The sequence below is a fragment of the Actinia tenebrosa genome, unplaced genomic scaffold (assembly GCF_029948245.1).
Source record: "Actinia tenebrosa isolate PJP-AT-01 unplaced genomic scaffold, QUT_ActTen_1.0 PGA_scaffold5__44_contigs__length_20552954, whole genome shotgun sequence".
NCBI classification, from domain to species: Eukaryota; Metazoa; Cnidaria; class Anthozoa; order Actiniaria; family Actiniidae; genus Actinia; species Actinia tenebrosa.
Window position 1 is genome coordinate 7,453,450 of NW_028292582.1, and position 19,995 is coordinate 7,473,444.

The following is a 19,995-nucleotide window of genomic DNA, read 5'->3' on the forward strand; positions in this document are numbered from 1 at the left end:
CAAGGAAGAAGAATGTGCAGTTGAAGACTTTAATCGCGAATTAAAGTTTGATGGATCCAACTACGAAGTGCGGCTATCATGGAAACCGAGCCATGCAAATCTGACTGACAACTACAAACAAGCTCTGCAGCGATTGGAAGGAGTTGAAAGAAGACTGAAACGTGACCCAGTAAAGGCAAAGGCTTACATTGATGCGATCGACCAATATACGGAGAAAGGATTCGCAGAGGAAGTTCCCGTCGAAGAGAAACAGTCCACGAACGTTAGATACTTACCGCATCACGCTGTATTTCGTAATGATAAAACAACAACCAAATGTAGAATCGTGTTCGACGCCTCGGCGAAGGACGAACAAGGCGTATCTCTGAACGACTGCATACTTCCTGGTCCTGCCTTACAACCAAATCTAGCATCAGTTCTTACCCGCTTTCGTACTCACAAGATTGGTCTGCTCGCAGATGTAGAAAAGATGTTCCTGCAGATCAAACTTGCAAAACCAGATCAAGACGTGCATCGTTACTTGTGGAGAGAGCTTAACTCCGATGAATTACCACGTGTCTATAGAATGAATAGACTTACGTTCGGCGTGAACTGTAGTCCGTTCCTTGCTATCGCAACAATTCATGCGCACGTTACGGGCTATCTCGAAACTGTTCCAAGAGCTGCCAAGGAACTTTTAGAAAACATGTACGTAGATGATTGCTTGACAGGTGCAGAAACAGATGATGCTGCACTAACATTGACTCAAGAACTAACTGAAATCATGAAGAGTGGTGGTTTTAATCTCACAAAGTGGGCAAGCAATTCTCAACAAGTGATGGACAACATTCAGCCTGAACACAGAGCACCGTTGCCAATGGTAGACCTTGCATCAGAAGAGTCCCTCAAAGCACTTGGCGTGTCATGGGACTTAAAGTCAGATTGCTTCAGATTCATTCCCCCAAAGGAAGTAGCCACATCTCGCACCCCCGCTACGAAAAGAACTTTGCTTAGCCATGCTTCAAGGATTTTCGATCCTCTTGGATTGATATCACCGTTCACAGTGAGAGTTAAGATCCTCTTCCAGGAACTGTGGAGAAAAGGATTAGAATGGGATGAATCTCTAGACTCAGACACTGAAAGCCAGTGGTCCTCATGGAAAACCGAGCTACAGCAAGTTACGAACATCGCCATACCTCGATGTTTCGGCGAAGGCCTTAACTCGAGATCAACTGTCGAATTGCATGGATTTGGGGATGCTTCCCCAAAGGCATATGGAGCTGCTGTGTACATGGTAGTAAAGGATGAGTCTGAGCAGGCAACAGCACATCTTGTTATGTCAAGGACAAGAGTCGCACCTATTAAAACAGTTTCACTACCAAGACTCGAACTCTTAGCTGCAGTAGTTAACGCTAGACTGTTGAAGTTTGTTGTAGAATCACTTGATGTGAAGACCAACCGTGTTGTATGTTGGACTGATAGCATGGTAACACTACATTGGATAAGAGGACCGAGTTCTAGCTGGAAGCCTTTCGTTGCCAATCGTGTCTTAGAGATACAGTCAACATGGGACCCCGAGAACTGGAAGTACTGTCCCAGTAAGGAGAACCCGACAGACTTGTTGACACGTGGTTTATCGTGCGGCGACCTTGAATCTAGTGAACTGTGGTGGAACGGGCCCAAGTGGTTAACCTCGCCTGTAGAGGAGCATCCAGCTCAGAGTTTTTCCAAAGAGGAACCCGATGACTGCAAGAAAGAGAGAAGAGCGACACATTCGTGTACATCTGTCCTAACAAAACCTGTACTGATAGTGGATCCAAACCTTTATAGTACGTGGTTGAAGTTGATTCGTGTTACAGCCTACGTTCTTAAGGCTGTAAGATTGTTCAAAGCAAAAACTGTTTCTACTGTGACTGAACTGTCTAGCGAGGAGTTGAAACAAGCAGAGATGTATTGCTATAGAACTGTTCAAAGGGAAGTGTATTCAGAAGACTACAAGACACTGAAAGAAGGCAAACAGCTGACAAGTAGCAGCCGTCTCCTTCGACTTGACCCATACTACGACGAAAAGAATCAAGTCTTACGAGTAGGAGGACGACTGCAGTTTGCGGACCTTCCTGAAGAGAACAAGCATCAGATTATCTTACCTCATGGACATATCGTTGTACAAAGACTAGTAAGAGATTTACACGTCCAGCTGTTGCATGCTGGGCCCGAGACTGTTCTGTCGACTTTACGAAACAAAGTTTGGATCACTCAAGGGAGAAGAGAGGTGAAAGGTATCATTAGAAAGTGTGTTGCTTGTCAGAAACTTAGAGTGGGACCTTGTGGACAGAAGATGGGGCCACTACCCAAAGAGAGAGTTCAATGCTCGCCCTCGTTCACAAATGTCGGCATTGACTTCGCAGGCCCATTGTATGTGAAGGAAGGTACAAGCACCAAGAAAGCCTACGTGTGCGTGTTTACATGTGCGTCTTCGCGTATGGTCCATTTGGAATTGACGAACAGTCTCACAACAGACGATTTTTTACAAGCGCTGAGCCGTATGACAAGCCGACGAGGTTTATGCAGTACGATATGGTCGGATAATGCAAAGACATTTAAGGCTGCAAGCAAGGAGATCCAAAAGTTCTATGGTAATCCTGCAAGGAAGAGTAACGCTACGTGGAGCAAGCTCGACCAAGACCGTATTCAGTCAGAATTGTCGTCCAAAGGAATAACATGGAAATATATCACTGAACGTTCGCCATGGAGAGGTGGTTGGTGGGAAAGGATGTGCAGAGCTGTTAAGGAGCCACTTCGCAAGGTTTTGGGTAAAGCACTTCTTAGCTTCAGTGAACTTAACACCCTGCTTATAAAAGTAGAGGCAGTTATCAATTCCAGGCCATTGACAGCAGTAAGTGATGACCATAGAGATCTATCGCCAATCACTCCCGCTCATCTAACCATTGGAAGAGCACTTGAAAGTTTGCCAAGCCCTACGAAAGACGACCTCGAGAGTTCAACAAAAGGAACAGTCACAAGATATTTGTACTTACAGAGATTGCTTAATCATTACTGGAAGCGTTGGGAGAAGGAGTATCTGCATAATTTAACGACAAGAGTCAAGTGGAAGACTACAGAGCCCCCCGTGCAAGTGGGAGACATAGTGCTAGTCTCTGAAGATAACGTTAGTCGTCTAAAGTGGCCATTAGGAAGAGTGGAAAAAGTACATCCCGGACGAGATGGTCTCGTTAGAACTGCGACAGTGCGAACAGAGAAGAATATTATACACAGACCAGTACAGCGTTTACACAAGCTAGAAGTTGAATCAAGTCTTCAACAGGAGTACAAGGAAAGGGACTTTTCTCCGAATGGTGGGGAAACGGCTTGCGAACAATCTCGTAATTCAAGTGAGAGTGAATCTGATATTGTCCCCCAGAGTGGACAAGGTGGGGAAGATGTTACAGCCCAATACGTTACGAAAGGAGGACGAGTGGTACGAAGCCCCAAGAGACTAGGATATTAGTACCCTCCCCGGGTGGGGAATAAATTGTAACCCCTTAAGGAATCGAATTTCGTGCTGACATGTTTGTAATGAAGTCAACGTCTCAAGTAAAGTTGTTGAGTTGTAAAAGGCGTTTTCTGTCGTCAGTTCCACAACACAGGGTTTGATCTGTGAGTTAGCCATGCCCTGACTTAGATCAGCCCAGAGGTTGTCTTAGGGTTCTATCTGAGAGTTAGCCATGCCCTGACTTAGAACAGCCCAGAGGTTGCTTCAGGGTTTGATCTGAGAGTTAGCCATGCCCTGACTTAGAACAGCCCAGAGGTTGTTTCAGGGTTTGATCTGTGAGTTAGCCATGCCCTGACTTAGATCAGCCCAGAGGTTGTTTCAGGGTTTGATCTGTGAGTTTCACCTATTATAGTGACTAAAGTTTTATATAACTGTACCTCCATATCATGGACTTGAGACTGCAGTGCTTGACAGTTTTTCTCCAAGTCTCCAATTGTACCAGAGTTATATCCTGGGTTATGGCAAAAAAATAAAAAGCGTTACTTTATATTCATGATTCTGAATATTGCAATATAGAGAAAGAAAGGAAAGATGACAGGGCTAGAAATAATGCCTGGTCGGTCGCTGGTGCCGTCGCTGGTGACATGTTGACCAGCTTGGTGGTCATACCTCTTCTCTCGCCCCAAACGCTACTTCTCAAAATAAACCAATAGCGAACAACAGCAAAAACCACTGCAGCAGTTTTCCTAGCAGAACTGAAATTTTGTCCCACAAACAACTACGCAGTACAGTATCTGCTTTAAAGAGTACTACAGGGATTACGAGGCAGCAGTTTTCCTAGTAGAACTACAATCTTGTCCCACAAACAACTACGCAGTACAGTATCTGCTTTAAAGAGTACTACAGGGATTACGAGGCAGCAGTTTTCCTAGCAGAACTACAATCTTGTCCCACAAACAAATACGCAGTACAATATCTGTTTTAAAGAGTACTACAGGGATTACGAGGCATTTTTTTATATTTTCACAGGTGAGTGAACAGTAGAACAATTTATAACCCGAATATTCTGGGATCACAGTCTTAAATTCTTAGATATTGTAGCAGAGTAGTTTATTGACTTTGTGGGACATCTAGCAATAGTAACTACTGTACGGGGAGTCAGAACCATGAATACTATGAAAACTGTATCCTCTATTTACCTCTGGCTTTTTCAAGAAGGTGAACTTTTTCTTGTAAAATCTTCATCTTTCTGTCCTGGGAAAGATTAAAACATACTTCAACAATACAAACAATTTCAAATTTCACAGACCTTCATTGGAACGTGAATATTCTGCACAATATCAAGGCTGACCCTGAGCAACAGAGAACGTGAAACTGTAGCATTGGTGAGTGAACATGGTCATCAACAGACATGGTCATCCAAACCCTTGGGGGGGGGGGGGGTACTCTTGCCCGTTTAGGGTAGCCCTGAACCATGACCCTGTTCCAGAGTAAAACCACTGAAATTCATACCCTGTTCCAGAGCAATATCGCTGAAAACCATACCCTGTTCCAGTATTGCAAAAATATGTACCCTGTTCCAGAGAGAGAGAGCATGATTTCATATACCCTGTCCCAGAGCGAGCGTGATTTTATATACCCTGTTCCAGAGCAAGCGTAATTTTATATACCCTGTCCCAGAGTAGAATCGCTGAAAACAATACCCTGTTTGGCGGCACATACCCGTATAGCGAATATAGGGGAGTATCTGACCAATTGCCAATATACAAACAATACAAGGCCAGGTTGTACAAAGGATGGATAGCGCTATCTGATAAATAAATCCTTATCCAGTGGATAAGTCCACGCTGTTATCCAATATTGTATTGTTAAAGATATTATTTATTAAATTTACAACACTTTTACAATAATAAACAATAAAAGATATTTACAATTTATGATTCACATGATTATGTATATTGACGCGTTATATATTATTAATATTAAGAATTATTAATTTAGTATTATAATTAACTTAATATTATTTGTTATACTATAATAACTTATTATCCAATAAATTTATCCACTGCATACAGTAAAATTTATCCATCACATAGCACTATCCACACTTCGTACAACGGGCCCCAGGTGTGCATGTATTTGGGGCAACCTGCAGTTATCGTACATTATACTCAAAACAAGTCATTCAATTTGTCAGAAGTAGGAAAAGAAGGTCTTGATCATTCTTAATAATACCCTCACAATTAACTTCTATAATTAGTTTTGGTCCTTACTGGATTGCACAAGCAGTCACATGTCTACCCTGACTGTGCAATATTAGGACCACTTTTTCTTTAAGTATATATTGTAATACAATGCACACCTAGTCCAAAAAAATGTTGTTGCACGTGTAGCGTAGCGGTGAGAGCGCTCGCCTCTCATCAATGCAACCTGGGTTTGAGTCCCAATGAGCTCGGTGTTGTATGTGAGTAGAGTTGTTTGTTGGTTCTCTCCTGTGTAGTATGTGAGTAGAGTTGTTTGTTGGTTCTCTCCTGTGTAGTATGTGAGTAGAGTTGTTTGTTGGTTCTCTCCTGTGCATCGAGGGTTTTCCGGGTTCTCCGGTTTTCCTCCCTCTGCAAAAATCAACTTCTAAATTCCAATTGGAATCCAGTGGAAGAAGAGCCACTCTGTGGAATCCACTGTTAATCCCATTATTTTTTATTTATTTTTTTAAAGAATTTGTGTGCTTAAATTTATATTTTCTGGCTAAAATATGAAATTATCACATTTTCTTAGTCGGAGGTCATGCTTCATGTTTCAATCTAAAATCAAACTATAAACCTGCCGCGTAAGGCCCTGTTACATTAGGCATTTTTTCTTGCAACTTGCAATACTGACAAAAGCAGAGCATTGCACGTTGCAGGTGAGCTATTAGGCATGCACAACTCTCTTTGCAGCTTCCAAATGCAATGCTTTATTGGTTTGCCATAAAACCGGATATGTCAGCAGTTTCTGATGCTCACAGTAAAAATGTTGGATTTGTCACAAAAATAGATGTTGCAACACGCTGCAAGTTGCTTCGCAACAGCGCAAAAATTAGCAGGTTATTCAACATTTTCTGCAACCTGCATTATTGCATTACCAGTTGCAGAGAGGGGCCTTGTTACATGTGCAATGTCTACTGCAACTTGCAACATAATGCAGTAGTATTGCAAGTTGCAAGAAAAATTGCCTTTTGCAACAGAGCTTTTTGCAGGCAGTGAACTCGCCAACTAAGGGTGCAACTAAGGGAACCGATCGGCATGAGAGGCCAGTTTTCAAATGGTTACTGTCAGTTATTAAAACTAGACCAATGCACGGCCCAAACCAGTTCTTAGAACTGATGAGTAACATTATTTTGAAAACTGACATCATGTACCGATCGGTTTGACTTCATGAAAGGCACCCCAAGCAACACTTGTTCCTATGATGTAGAGCCATGTTAGACTGTTTTACCTTGTCTATAAGTTCCCTTTTAGTGTTTTTTAGTTCAGCCTCAGCTTGAGCAAGCCGTCCTGCCATGGCACTCATCAACTCATGGTCATTTGGTGCAGATGATGAACCTATAATATGATTATAATATATTAGAATCCAACATTATTGTGTCACTTGGTACATGTACATCTATCTGACAAGTGTTAGGCAAAGATAGCCCAATATCTTATTGTGTAATCTAATAAAATACTGTATGAATTTTATTGAACCCTGAATCAACCTCTGGGCAGATCTACAATTATGGCATGGCTAACTCGCAGATCTAACCCTTAAACAGCCTCTGGGCTGATCTACGTCAGGGCGTGGTTAACTCACAGATCAAACCCTGAAACAACCTCTGGGCTGATCTAAATCAGGGCATGCCTTATTCACAGATCTAGCCCTGTCACAACCTCTGGGCTGATGTAAGTCAGGGAATGGTTTAATCACAGGATAGGTTGTGCAGGGATGAAAGCTAGAGAACCTGAACAAAATCCCATAATTCAGGAAGATACACAAAAAACTTTACTGTCTCAGGTGAGGAAGAGCAAACTTCATACTGTACCTTTGTGAGTACCTCTTGGTAACTTAGAAAGAACATCCCTTCTAAGGAAATCACTTGGTAGTTCATCCAGCAGTTCTGGTACATTATATACATAAGAAAACAGCATAAGACATTCAACAGAATGAAGAAATCGAGAATTGAGGGCCATAGGTTTGTTAGCATATTGCTATTTAGTGCTACCCTCAGTAAATAAAGAGTTTACTTACTTACTTACTCACGAACAGAATAGTTTTGATAATTCAACCATATTGGAACATTTTCTTCTATACCTACATACCTGTTGTGTGGTCATCATCATATTCTGTTTCATATCTGAATGGTGCACGTGGCTGCCTGCAGTGAAAAAAAAAAACATTTACAAATCTTTGGGGGAAGTGGGGAACTCAAATCATGGAAAAGGGGCTGTGATGCTCGTCGTACTTCTTAGGGTTCCAGATCTGAAACTTGATACCTCTTAGGGTGTCACAAATCTAAAAACACTATCAAAGAGTAGGCTATTACCTCTCTGGGTGTTTTTGAGGCATTCAGAAACCACTTAGATAAGATACTTAGATAATTGTTACCTTTTAGGGTAAAAATCATTATTTGCCATGCCCACCCAGATAAGACTCAGGGGAATATATACTGAGATGTACGACGCAAGTCTTCAAGCGGCGAGGTAAGTATTCCCCGATATTTATTGAGCCTGAGGTGAATAATTGTTTTAGTTTTTTTAACACAAGCGAATGTTATTTACTTCTGCAAGCGGCACAAATCAGCAAACGAGCATGAGTGTGTGTGCTATATTTACCTGTAGATAAATATAGCAGCATAAGATGTAAATTGTAACCAATGAGCATGCCAGATTTATCATATTCACTTGCGTAAAATTACTATGAAAAAATATATTCGTACATTTTATTGGGTACTGTATTGACCTTTTGGAAATAGAAAATAAATCTGTTCAATTCCTGATGAAAGATAAACCATTGGCTGAGCAGTTATAGATAGAAACTTTTAATATCATCTGTTAGTTAGTATATCTAAAAGACAGAAAAATTTTCTTCCGGAATATATATGATAGCAATCCATTGATCACCATGACGACTGAGAATGCTGATCTAGAGCTTGGCTTTCCTTGGCAAATGAAGTAAAAATATTTTGAATTCATGTCTTTTCATCATATGCTTAAAACTAAACTTGTTTGTTCTTACCTTGGATTAAGAGGCGTTCTTTTTCCCTTCTTCAAGCTTGAAAGAGGTGAACTCATCGTTTAGACTTCACGACAACGACCCGCGCGAAGAGAGAGCATTTGACAAGAAACCACAAAATCCAAAAGAAGCCAAAATTTGTAAATAATTATTTATCCGGATGCTTAAAGATTATTTGTGGCGAGCTGGAAAGTTGATATCTTAGTTAGATTTCGTTTAGCTAAACATGACTCCAGAAAACTAAATTATTAAGAGGGAATTTTAAGCTAAGATTTGGTTGTGTTGACAAACTTTTGTCTGCAAGACCGCCATTTTGAATTTGAATCTTTCCACAGGTAGCCCAGCCCAGTTGGCGAAACTTCAAAGCAAAACCACAGTAAAATCCGACATTCAGATACCGCCAACGTTATAACGAATTAAGACAAAACGAAAGAAAAATTATAGTTCCTAATAATGGAAATCTAGTATTGCTAATGTACAGTGTATCTAGAAAAGATCATGGAACGTCTAAATGCTTTTTGGGAACCCTGTGGTCTTTGGACAAATTCTTTCCCAATGTCTATCCTACCCAAAGGTAGAGAAGAAACTGGGAACAGGTTGGTAACCATGAAAGCCGCTGTAAGAATTCAACTCGACCGCAGGCTCGTATTGTGACGTCATTTTTCGAACTGCGCGCTCTATCGTTCTTGATTCTGATTGGCTAAAGTAAAAATGATTTGTTTGTGACGTACTATTCCGCGTAATAAAAAGAATCAACTTTTTCTTTTTTCCCAGTTCGTAAATGATTTCCAGTAGGAAAGCTTTACGAGCAACTTAGCGCGAAAAAAGTATTTAGAAAGCTAGAAAAGCCTTCCAAGCTCACGCGAAACCCAAAGAAATAAATATTTGTACGTCGTTTTGAAAGATCATTTAAATTAGTAGAAGAAAAAAGAAGTCAACACCCACTCGCGGGAGAGCAAATCTCTCGCGAGGCTGAGGAAAATACAGGCAACTCAAGGCAAGAGATCAGGTACGAAACTAAAGAAAAGTGAACTTGTTTTACTAAGGTACAAAAAGCTATTTATTCACAATTGTTTTGTTTTTCTTTTCGTTAAAGTTTGCCGTTAACATTGCAAAGATGTTAAATCTACAAGAACAGTCAGGAAGACCAAAGACTGTCTTACAAGAACCGTGCGCCGTGAGCCACGACGAGACTCTTCATGTCTCGACCACAGCATGCATGGAACACATCTCCACTCAAGCAACCATGCTCTATGGCAACTGTAAGTAGTTTCCTTTTTGCTTTAAAATTATTAGAAAATAAGCTGTAATACATTTAATTTGGAGCGAGACTTGAATATGAATAAAGCGGATTCTTGACGCGCGTGAGGAGAAAAAGCGTAAAAGCGCGCCGGAAAAAAATCAAAAATTAGAAGAAGAAGAAGAAGAAAGAGATCGAGAGGACTAAAAACAAAGACAAAAACAACCAAGAAATATTAAATATTAACTTGCATGAATAGTATGATAATAAATTTTTTAAAAAGTCAAATAGACTTTCTTAAGTTGTTCTCTTGTCTACTTAACTTACCACACGCAAGTAAACAGTCCTGATAATTGTTAATGTAGACTGACGATGCAAGAATCTATAGGGAAAATAAGAGAGGAAAGAAATGAGAAAAGGAATAAAATGAACGGGGAATATTCCATTCCTCTTTTTCTTAATTCTTTTCGGATCATTTTCCCGGAAGATTCTTGCATGCTGGCAGTCTATATGTACTCTCGAGAAAGTGAATACTTTGCGCGTAGGAGCATTTTTGAATTAAATTTAGATGAGTAAAATGTACCGCGAGCCTTTAGATCCCTCCATCGGCCTAGGAAATCTCTGCAATTGTTCCTTATTCTAAATAAAAAATAAATGAACTTATATCAATGTTTAGACATCATTTCTAAAAATACAGGTATTTATTTTTCAAACGATAGCAAAAGCAGAGATTTGCATACGGGTGTAAGTTTTGGAGAATTTATTATACTGCACAAAGCGTGACGTTCTTGTCGCCAGCTAGAAAAAATTGCAGAGCAAAGCCAAAAACCTTAGTCATTGCACAATAATAGGATTGAAAAAGATTGATTTTAAAATGAAGAGATTAAGAAACTTTTTGCAGTTAAAATCCATATACATTTAACTTTAAGAAGTGGACGTAAAATTTAAATCAAACCGTGACCAAAGCTGGACTCCCTCGATTAACAGGCTGAAACCTACTTTGGTTGTACGAAGACAAGAGACCATGTCCTTAATTTATGGTCTATTGATGACAAATAATGAAATAGTATATACTTAAGCAAAGCGCTATTAGAAAACGTGACTCGTGCTGGTAGATCAATGTTCTGTTTCCTGCTTGAAAGCAAACGCTTAACCATGATGAATGCTCTATATAAACGTCCGTTACAATAAAAGAAAATTTAAATTAAAAAAGTCAGCATAGTGTAACAGCCGGTTGTGTTTTTTATGCCTCTAATTTTACGTTGTTTAGCTCATTTGTATTTGGAATTGTATTTTTTATTTGAAAATACAAACTGTGCCTTGAAATATGGCGGGAAATAGACACGTGATCTATCAGTGCAAGTCGTGTGAAACGTGCGTGGTATACATCACACGTTATTTTGATGTCTACATCTCGATTTATAATAACAGCTGTACAAGAAACAGAAACACCAATCACCACACTTGTGGAGAACAACCAGGCAGACTTACCATCAGGACCTGCGTCCACGATACTCTCCGCTGTAAGCAGCATGAAACTGCGTGACATCATAGACAAAATGAGATCCTGCCTCTTTGGATGGAGCTGGAGACAAGTGAGTCTGTTTGACCTGACGGGAAAACACACAGATACAGCAAAGCCCACTGTGAGCATCCCATGCACTGCGATTGTGCCCGTGAGTGTTCAAGAGCTGTTCTTCCCGTGCAGCTTATTGGAAGCCACCACTAGCTGCAACCAAGAAAAAGTAGAGGAATCAATGGCCATTCTACCTCATGATCAAGTCCGTAAAGCTGAAGTAGAGCTGCGCCTTCAACTACCAGAGATCTGTGACATTGCAGCTCGTTTGTGCATTGTATTCAGACCGGAATGTATCGTTGAAGTGGATTGTACCATCTTGAACTTCGAGGCCATTTCTGATGGTATGAGAGAGATTGGTTTGCCACTACCAACCCGATCAATTGCTTATACAAATGCAATCATGGCATCTCAGTCTTCAGCTGTGCAAGTAGCTGCTACATCAGAGGTTGATCCTGTTGGCTGTGACAATTACGAGATGGCGCTTGGTGTCACTCACCAAGAAACAATTGACGTACCAGCTTTAGAACATCAAGAAATTGTGGTCAGCCAACCAGACCTAAAAGAACCCATTGAGGTGCATGATGATGCTTGTGACAATATCGAGTTGAAATATGACCAAGAATTGATGGCCATTCCATCTCAGCCTAGTCGAGCTGAATTAGAGCTGCGCCTTCAACTACCAGGGATCTGTGAAGTCACAGCTCACGTATGTGTAATATTCAGACCGGAATGTATCGTTGAAGTAGATTGTACCAACTTGAACTTCGAAGCCATTGCTGATGGCGTAAGAGAGATTGATCTGCAACTACCAATCGAAGCAATTGCTAACTCACTTGGAGTCATACCACTTCAGTACTCAGCTGCATCAGAGGTTCAGGCTTTTGACTGCTGCAATTACGAGATGATGGCCCTCGATGTCTCCCATCAGGAAACACAGCAAGAAGAAGATCATGAGGTTCAGGCTGCTGAGGGCGAGAATATTGACAAAGCAACTGACGTTCCGACTTTGGATCTTCATGACGTTCTGGTCAATCAGCCAGAAGAATCCCTAATGGTGCAGGATGGTGGTTGTGACAATCATGAGACATCAACTGAGGCACCAACTTTAAGCCAGATGTCCGAGTCCATAACTCATGACGCGATATCTGCAGTCCAAACTATGGATGATCAAGAAGTGGTGGTTATTGACCAAGAAAACCTTCCTGAAGACTCTCTTGAGGTGCGAGTTGCTGAAAATAACCAGGAAGCGTTGGAGTCATTGGCCATTTCTCCTCAGCGTAGTGTAACAGAGCTGCGCCTTCAACTACCAGGGATCTGTGACGTTACAGCTCATTTGTGTGTAGTATTCAGACCGGAATGCATCGTTGAAGTGAATTTTACCATCTTGAACTTCGAGGCCATTGCTAATGGCGTAAGAGAGATTGATCTGCAACTACCAATCGGATCAATTGCTAATGCACTCGCAATTATGCCACTTCAGCCCTTAGCTGTGCAAGACGCTGCTACACCAGAGGTTCAGCCTGTTGACTGTGACAATTACAAGATGTCGCATGATGTGGCTCACCAAGAAACACAGCAAGTAGAAGAACAAGAACCAAAACTCTTAGACGAGGCTCAAGAGGAAACAGATGAAAAACATCCTGTCTGTTCAAACTTCGCCTCGATCTCTCGTCAAGATGCCAGCTCAGTTGCCTCAGACGTGTCTTCAGGGAAGTCTGAAGAAACCTTAAGAGGGGCAGAAATATTCTTTGGAAAGGTGGTTAAAAGAGAAGGAGAAGATCACTGCGCAGAGAGAGTATCCTCAGTAAAGGTTTTGCCAACACCATCACATCACTTTTTGGCCGTGTTGCACGAGATCTATCATCTGCCATCAGACGTAGCAAATGCTTCAGAAGCTGAGGTTGAAACCGCTGTTACTGATGGAAACAACAATAAAATAACTAGCAACACTCAAGCTCCTAATCAAAGTGAGGTTACGATGGACACAACGCCTAACAGCTACAAGCGGCAGAAGTGTTCAGACCAATGGGAGTGGTCATCATACAGTGAATTAGACGAGGATATCTTTGTTAGACCTGAGAACAGTTACCGACGAAAACCAAAGCCGGCCACTCAAATTGAATTGGTATCTGTTTTGGCACATCAAGATGGTGAAGAACGAAATGAAAATCAGGAGTTCCACCATTCGCCAGCCGTTGGTGTTGAAATTTCCCCGTTAGCGTTGACTTCAGAAGTCGTTACCGTTGCGGTTCGTGGAGAAGCGTATGTGGATGACAACATGCCTGTACCGACTGAGAGCGTAGCTCCAGCATCGGAAGTGATTGAGAGTGAATGTCATGTAATAGCTAAAGACTATACATCGATAACTGAGAACACACGCTGCGAACTTTTTTCTCAATCAGTGGAGCTTGTACAGGACTCAGAAGAGGTGGTCGCCATAAAATCTACAGACAGACTCAAGCCCCTGGTTAATGTCACTTATCAGAAGTGTCAACAAACCAATGCTGAAGGTGTGCAGCGACAGGAATCAGTCAACGAGATGTCTTCAGAAGGGATTCAGCATCAGGATGACGTCATTGCATCCATCCCAGAGACCCCTGTTGAAGAAAAGCCAACTGCAGCAGAACAGACACTCACTGAGTGCAGAGTGGCATTTTCTTCAGTAGAGGAACATAAAGTGAATGTTGTGGCAGTCCCATCTGATGAACAAGTTCAAGCATCTGACCGTGTAAGCACGGTGTGTCACGCAACACCAAAAGAAGATGCTCAGCCAACAAGTAACACAATCGCCAAAATTGTGACGAGAGAAATTAAAGAAATAAGAGAGTCTGTGAACAACAATGTAAAAGTAATCGAGGATGTAACGCTGGGAGGCATTAATCAAAGAAGACGAAAAAGAAAATATGCTGATGACGACAATCAGAATCAGCTGTTATCTAAAGACGTCCAAGTTGATAAAATTGTTGCGCAAGACCTGGGCAAGTTGGTGGGAGATAACAGACTGTCACCTTTGAATACAGACAGTTCACAAAGATATCCTAGTGATGTGCATCAAGCTCTCATGACACAGACAGTCGACCTTCTGGAAAGGGGAATAGTACTACTATCAGACGATGGCTCGTTTAAAGCTGTTGTAAACCCCAATTCCGTGTCAAGAATAGCGAGCGCACTCACAGGACACAACTTTTCTAGGTACTACAAACGTTATGATAATGACGTACTACCACAAGACTTGAAGCAGAAGTTGATTGATCAGGCTGCACTTGTCGCAAGAGACCATCAGGATAAAACATTCGAAGGCCTGGCGAAAAGACCTATATTTACCTTGTCTGATATACGAAACTTTGACTGCAATGGCGACTTCATCATGGAAGATGTTTCATCACCTAATATTCCTGTGTTTCCTTTCACGGGAATCCAGCAAACACCACTTCACCAGTGTTTCGTCAATCCATTCCAGATAAGCATTACTCCTCAGGGTCTTCTAACCGCGGGTATTCACACTCCATTTCAGATGATGCCGCAACAGAATCAGTATGACATCGAGATGATTGACGTTGATGAGTTATATATGGACATCGATGAAAGTATCGAAGACATGTTCATGGAATGTGAGGATAACACAGATTGTTCTTATTGCTCACAAATAAGCCTCAACTTACTTGCGTCTTTGCCAACCAAGTATGCTATCAGTAGACGCGCCATTTACTCACTACTAGATGAGAGGCCTTTGAATCCTGAAATACCAAGTTGGGGTTTGAAAGAAGGAAGCAAGAAATCCTGGTTTGCATATAACACTTTCAGCTTTCGACCAGAATATGACGAGCCTACAGGAAGTTTGTCCAGGAAGGACAGAGTAATCTATTCAGTACTGGATGAAAGACCTTTAAATCCTGTACTCATACCTTCTCTAGAAAGACAGAGCAAAGTGAAGTCATGGTTTGCTTATAACACCTTCAGCTTTAAAGAAGGGAATCTTATGCCGCTTGGGACCAAGTGTAACTGTATGGAGAAGACTGAAATCCCTGTCCAGACGGCAATAAGCCAAGCTGCAAATATTGTTCCATCAGCAGTTGAGCCATGGCCAAAGCTACAGCAGGATACCAACACTGTATTTTCTTGTACTTCACAGCAGAAAACCATAGCATCAAATTCTCCATTCAACACCTTTAGCTTTAGGCTTGAAGACCACAATTCCCAGCAAACGCCAATGTTAGGGGAAAGTAAGCAGGGATCAGTCTTTTCTTTTGAAAAAGCAGAACAACTTTTTGTGCCTCCAGCAGCGGAACCAGTGACAGTATCATCAGGACTTTCTTGGAAAGATTTTAGTTTCCTAAAAGAAGATGATCCTAAACAATTGTCATTCTTTGGAGAAAACAAGCAGAAGTTGACATTTTCTCTGGTACAGGCGGAAGCAGATGAATCCTGTGATACAAACCAACAGCCTACTGACCTTTTACTCCAACGAGCAGAACAAGCTGTGAACAAGAAAACATTGACTTTCTCATTTGGACAGGAGGAACAACCTGCATTCCCTGTCAGTGAAGATAGTGACTCTACCAGCAGTGAAACTGAAAGTCACGATGATGATTTGTTTGATCTCAATGATGAAAACGAGGAGCTTGCAATTAAAGAAATCATCACTGCTGTAAAATCTCAACTAAATGAAAGAAACATCAATATTCCTGAAGAATGCGTTGCGCAAATCTCATCCAGTGAAGAGGGATGCGGCGCCACTGGGGAATCAGTCAAGGACAGTGAAACACACAATAAGATAGAAACAGTCACCAAGCAAGCTTTTGCTGATGAACAAAAAGTCGAGTTGAAAACAATCCCCGAGACAAAGGATAAAGTAGACAAGACGTTGATGAATGTGACAGGACAAAGCCAAGCCACAAATAATGATTCTCGAGATGCATGTCTGGAGGCGAGAGTTAAAAATACTACTGAGCCATCAAGCAAGCCAACCATTTCTCATTCTAAATCTATCAATAACAGAAGCAAACCTTACCCCACTCAAGCTGCTTCTGGACTGGCGGCTTTCTTGTGTCGTGTTAAGGTGATCGAGCGTGACAGGTTTAGAACACTTCAAATATCAACCCAAGTGAGTCAAGATGAAAACGACGCTGATTCAACTAAACCAGTGCCTGCTTTGCCACAAACTGTGCAACTACATGAAGTGGTATCCTTGAAATCACTGACTGGGAATACAAAACGTCATCCATCGAATAAGTCTGATCTATCAATAACGATTGCTCCATCTGATGCTGAAGAACGTAAGGTGGTTTCCTGGACTCGAAACAAGAAAGAACCTGATGTGAAAGGCAGTGAAATGGATCGCTTGAAGTCGAGGACTCAAAGTAAAGACGCGGATGGATTAAGGAAATCAACTTCATTCACGTCATCTGAGTCTGGTGCTGCGAACAAGCGTGTGTCCTTCGCACAAAGTGAGAGACCTGAGAGAACAACCAGTTACATGGCGTCACCACCAACTGTCTCCTCTGTCGAGGAGAAGCGCAGTAAAGTGATATCCTTGAGGTCTGTGATACAAAGCAAGAAGGCGGATCCAATTAGCAAGCCTTTTTCACCTGACTCATACGTGGGTAGCAATCAAGGGGCCTACATGAAGCCAATGAATCAAACTATGAGGTCAGAACAGATAAGCAAGGCTACTCTTGAAGAGGGAAACAGTAAACCTGCACCCTTGAAGTCACCGACTCCAAGTCTAACGGCAGATTCAATGAGCAACTCTATTTCGCATTTACCACTTGTTTCCTCTGTTGAGGAAAACAGCGAGGTGGTCTTATTGAATCTTTTGCCCAAACGTAGAAACACAGAAGCATCAAGCACGTCGATACATTCTGTAGTTCCTGAATCTGGTGTTCAGAATACCAAGGTACTTTCCTTAAAGCCTTTGAATCAAAACAGTTGTAAGAAGGATAATCAAGTAAAGAAGTCAGTACCATCTTTAAAACAAGTTTCTTTTGATGTGGAAGATAGCAAAGAAAGCTCCGGGCTGGTTAAAAGCAAAGTTGTTTCGTCAACATCATCGATAACCACACAATGCAAGAACATTGACTTGTCGAAAGAAGCTGCATTGTCTGCCCAACCAGTTTCTCCTAAAGTGGAAACCAGCCCCAATAAAGACTCAGTAAACTCACCGGGACAATCTAAAACTGCGGATCCACTCGAAGAGTCCTCTCCATCCAAGTCACTTTCTGTTGTTAAAGTGGGAAAAAGCAGAATGGTCTCGTTGAAGTCATTGACTCGAGGTAGCAAATCTGACCCACTGAAAAAGGTTGCTGTGTCCTCACCACATGTTTCTACTGTGGCAGAAAGCAGTGCTAAAAAGGTTGCCTTCAAGTCAGTCAGCAAGGCTGCTTTGTCAAAATCACCAAGTTCCTGTGATGATCATGAAGTAGAGAAGAGTGAACTTATGTCATTACAGTCTGTGACGAAAAGTGAGAAGGCAGTTCCAGTGAACACATCACCTGTGGCAGTAAAAGTGAAAAACAACTTGGCTTTGACTCCCAGTAAAATTGCACATGTGAAGATCGATGGTTCTGCTGATGGACAACTTCCAGTCAGTGAGCCTTCCAATTCTGGTAAGTAGAATTACATCACATCCTAAATCCTTCAAGCAGAAGAATGTGACAATCTTAATATTTATTTCATTTTAATGTTATAATATTGAAAAGTCATGGATTATAAGTTTAGTCTTTAATGAAAAAGAAAGAAATTAGAAAAATTCCCAGATGCGCCTTAACTGCACTATAAATGTAAATAGGCATTCGTTGTTTTCAGTCACGATAGCAGTGTTCTTTCCGGTCTAGCTACCTCTATTTACAACAACAGCACTAAATGGATGATGAATAGATATTGAAGTACAAACATATCTATTCATAAAATGAAATGAACTGTGAGCAACAGCTCATTTCATTTTGGGAATAAATATGTTGTTACCCAAGCTAGCCGGTGACCAGAACTGTACCATATTTGCTTCTCTCTCTCCTCTATCCATGAAAAAGCATGCATTTTTACCATATCTGTTATGTCCATGCCATTTATTTGTTTGACTTCTTGAACGAATTATCATAATTTGTTTCTTAATCCATCTTACAGGGAAGCGCAAATCATTCCAAAGCTTCACTTCGTCACATAAACGAGAACTGGATGAAATGTTGGAGGAAGATCAGCAGAGTAACATAGAACGCCTGAGACAATTTAACAGCAGAAGACGAAAGCCTACTAGTGGAGAATGCAGAAAAACAGACGTAAAACTCAAGTCAGTGAGCAACAGTGGTGACGTTGATTGCAATAAAGACAGCGAGGCTAACAAGAATGTCAAGTTGGTCAAGACTGATGTTGTACAAGATACAAGCGTCGCTAAGCGCAGCTCAGTAACTACGAAACGACTTGAACCAATATCACTTACTGTTGATGTGAATACAGTAAAGGATGGAAAGAATGAGAGCATCCCAAAGTGGATACCAGGAACACTGGAAAAGACAAAACCATCACCTGAAGAAAGGGTTACTGTTACTGATGTACATAAACATAACAGCAGTTCACAATCCAGCCAAGGGACTTCACAGGAGTTCAATCTAACCCCTCTTGTTGCTGTAAAGACGAACGTGAATGCTAGTGGCGGCAGCGCCATGCAGTTGAGTCTAGCCGTACCAAATCCAAAACCATTACTTCACGCAGAAGTTGCCGAAGGAAAAACAGCAAATACGGGTGATAGAATTGTCGCACGGTCCAGCCAAAGCATGATTACGCCCACTAGAACTGAGCCACTGCTTCTAAATGACACAAAGACTGTCAGCAAAGACGCAAGCAATACAACTGAGTCTAACATGACAAAGGACAGCTCAGAGAAGTCATGCTTACCTGAGCCAGAACAACGTTCATCGTCAATGGATTTGGTAAGTACGTTAAGTATGTTTTTCGCTGCAAAACGGTGGAACTTGTGAGCCTTTATACTTTGATCTTGGGTCTACAAATGTTTTAAAACACGCTTCATGTAGACAATTAATAATGTTATCATTCGTTATTTTTATATAGGTTAAAGAACCATTGTGCCTGGCTGGAGTCGTTGCTATTTTTGGTGAAAGTAAAGCAAACAGTGAGCAAATGCCCGAGCCTCTGCCTGGTGAGTAAGAAAAGACAGAACTTTAAGCAAATAATCAACTTTCAAAAGGAGGCAATAATATACAGATAAATGTGTTCCCATTAAGATCTCGTCACGTTTCATTCCCTTAATTGAGCCGTTGTATTTTTGGGTATAACAATGATTTTGGCAAAATGTCAGTGACCGAGTTCTACTTAATTCATTATTCATCTCTCTTCTATTTTATCTTTCTTCTCTAGTTCCACAACCAGTAGCTGAACATGTAACACTAGGAAAAAGAAAACTACAAGACATGCAGGATGAGGATGAGAAAATAATCACTTGTG

The 19,995-nt window shown here is 41.3% G+C and overlaps 1 protein-coding gene across 9 annotated transcripts in view; it reads right to left on the minus strand.

Annotated features, from left to right (window-relative positions):
- Positions 1-19,995, minus strand: part of LOC116297395 (UBX domain-containing protein 11) — a 40,415-nt gene that overhangs the window by 15,522 nt on the left and 4,898 nt on the right. Inside the window, exons 2-11 of one of the 9 annotated variants that reach the window (XM_089038392.1) lie at positions 19,429-19,534; positions 11,451-11,688; positions 10,543-10,598; positions 10,287-10,341; positions 8,723-10,000; positions 7,807-7,862; positions 7,530-7,604; positions 6,947-7,053; positions 4,672-4,726; positions 3,910-3,983 (exon numbers count right to left, since the gene is read on the minus strand). In XM_089038392.1, coding sequence (XP_088894518.1) covers positions 3,910-3,983; positions 4,672-4,726; positions 6,947-7,053; positions 7,530-7,604; positions 7,807-7,862; positions 8,723-8,778 — 423 coding nt within the window. In that variant the 5' untranslated portion in view covers positions 8,779-10,000; positions 10,287-10,341; positions 10,543-10,598; positions 11,451-11,688; positions 19,429-19,534. Of the gene's footprint in view, positions 1-3,909; positions 3,984-4,671; positions 4,727-6,946; positions 7,054-7,529; positions 7,605-7,806; positions 7,863-8,319; positions 10,599-11,450; positions 11,689-18,973; positions 19,377-19,428; positions 19,688-19,995 lie in introns of those variants that run through there. The other 8 variants (XM_089038394.1, XM_089038387.1, XM_089038389.1 and 5 more) reach the window with 8 other exon arrangements.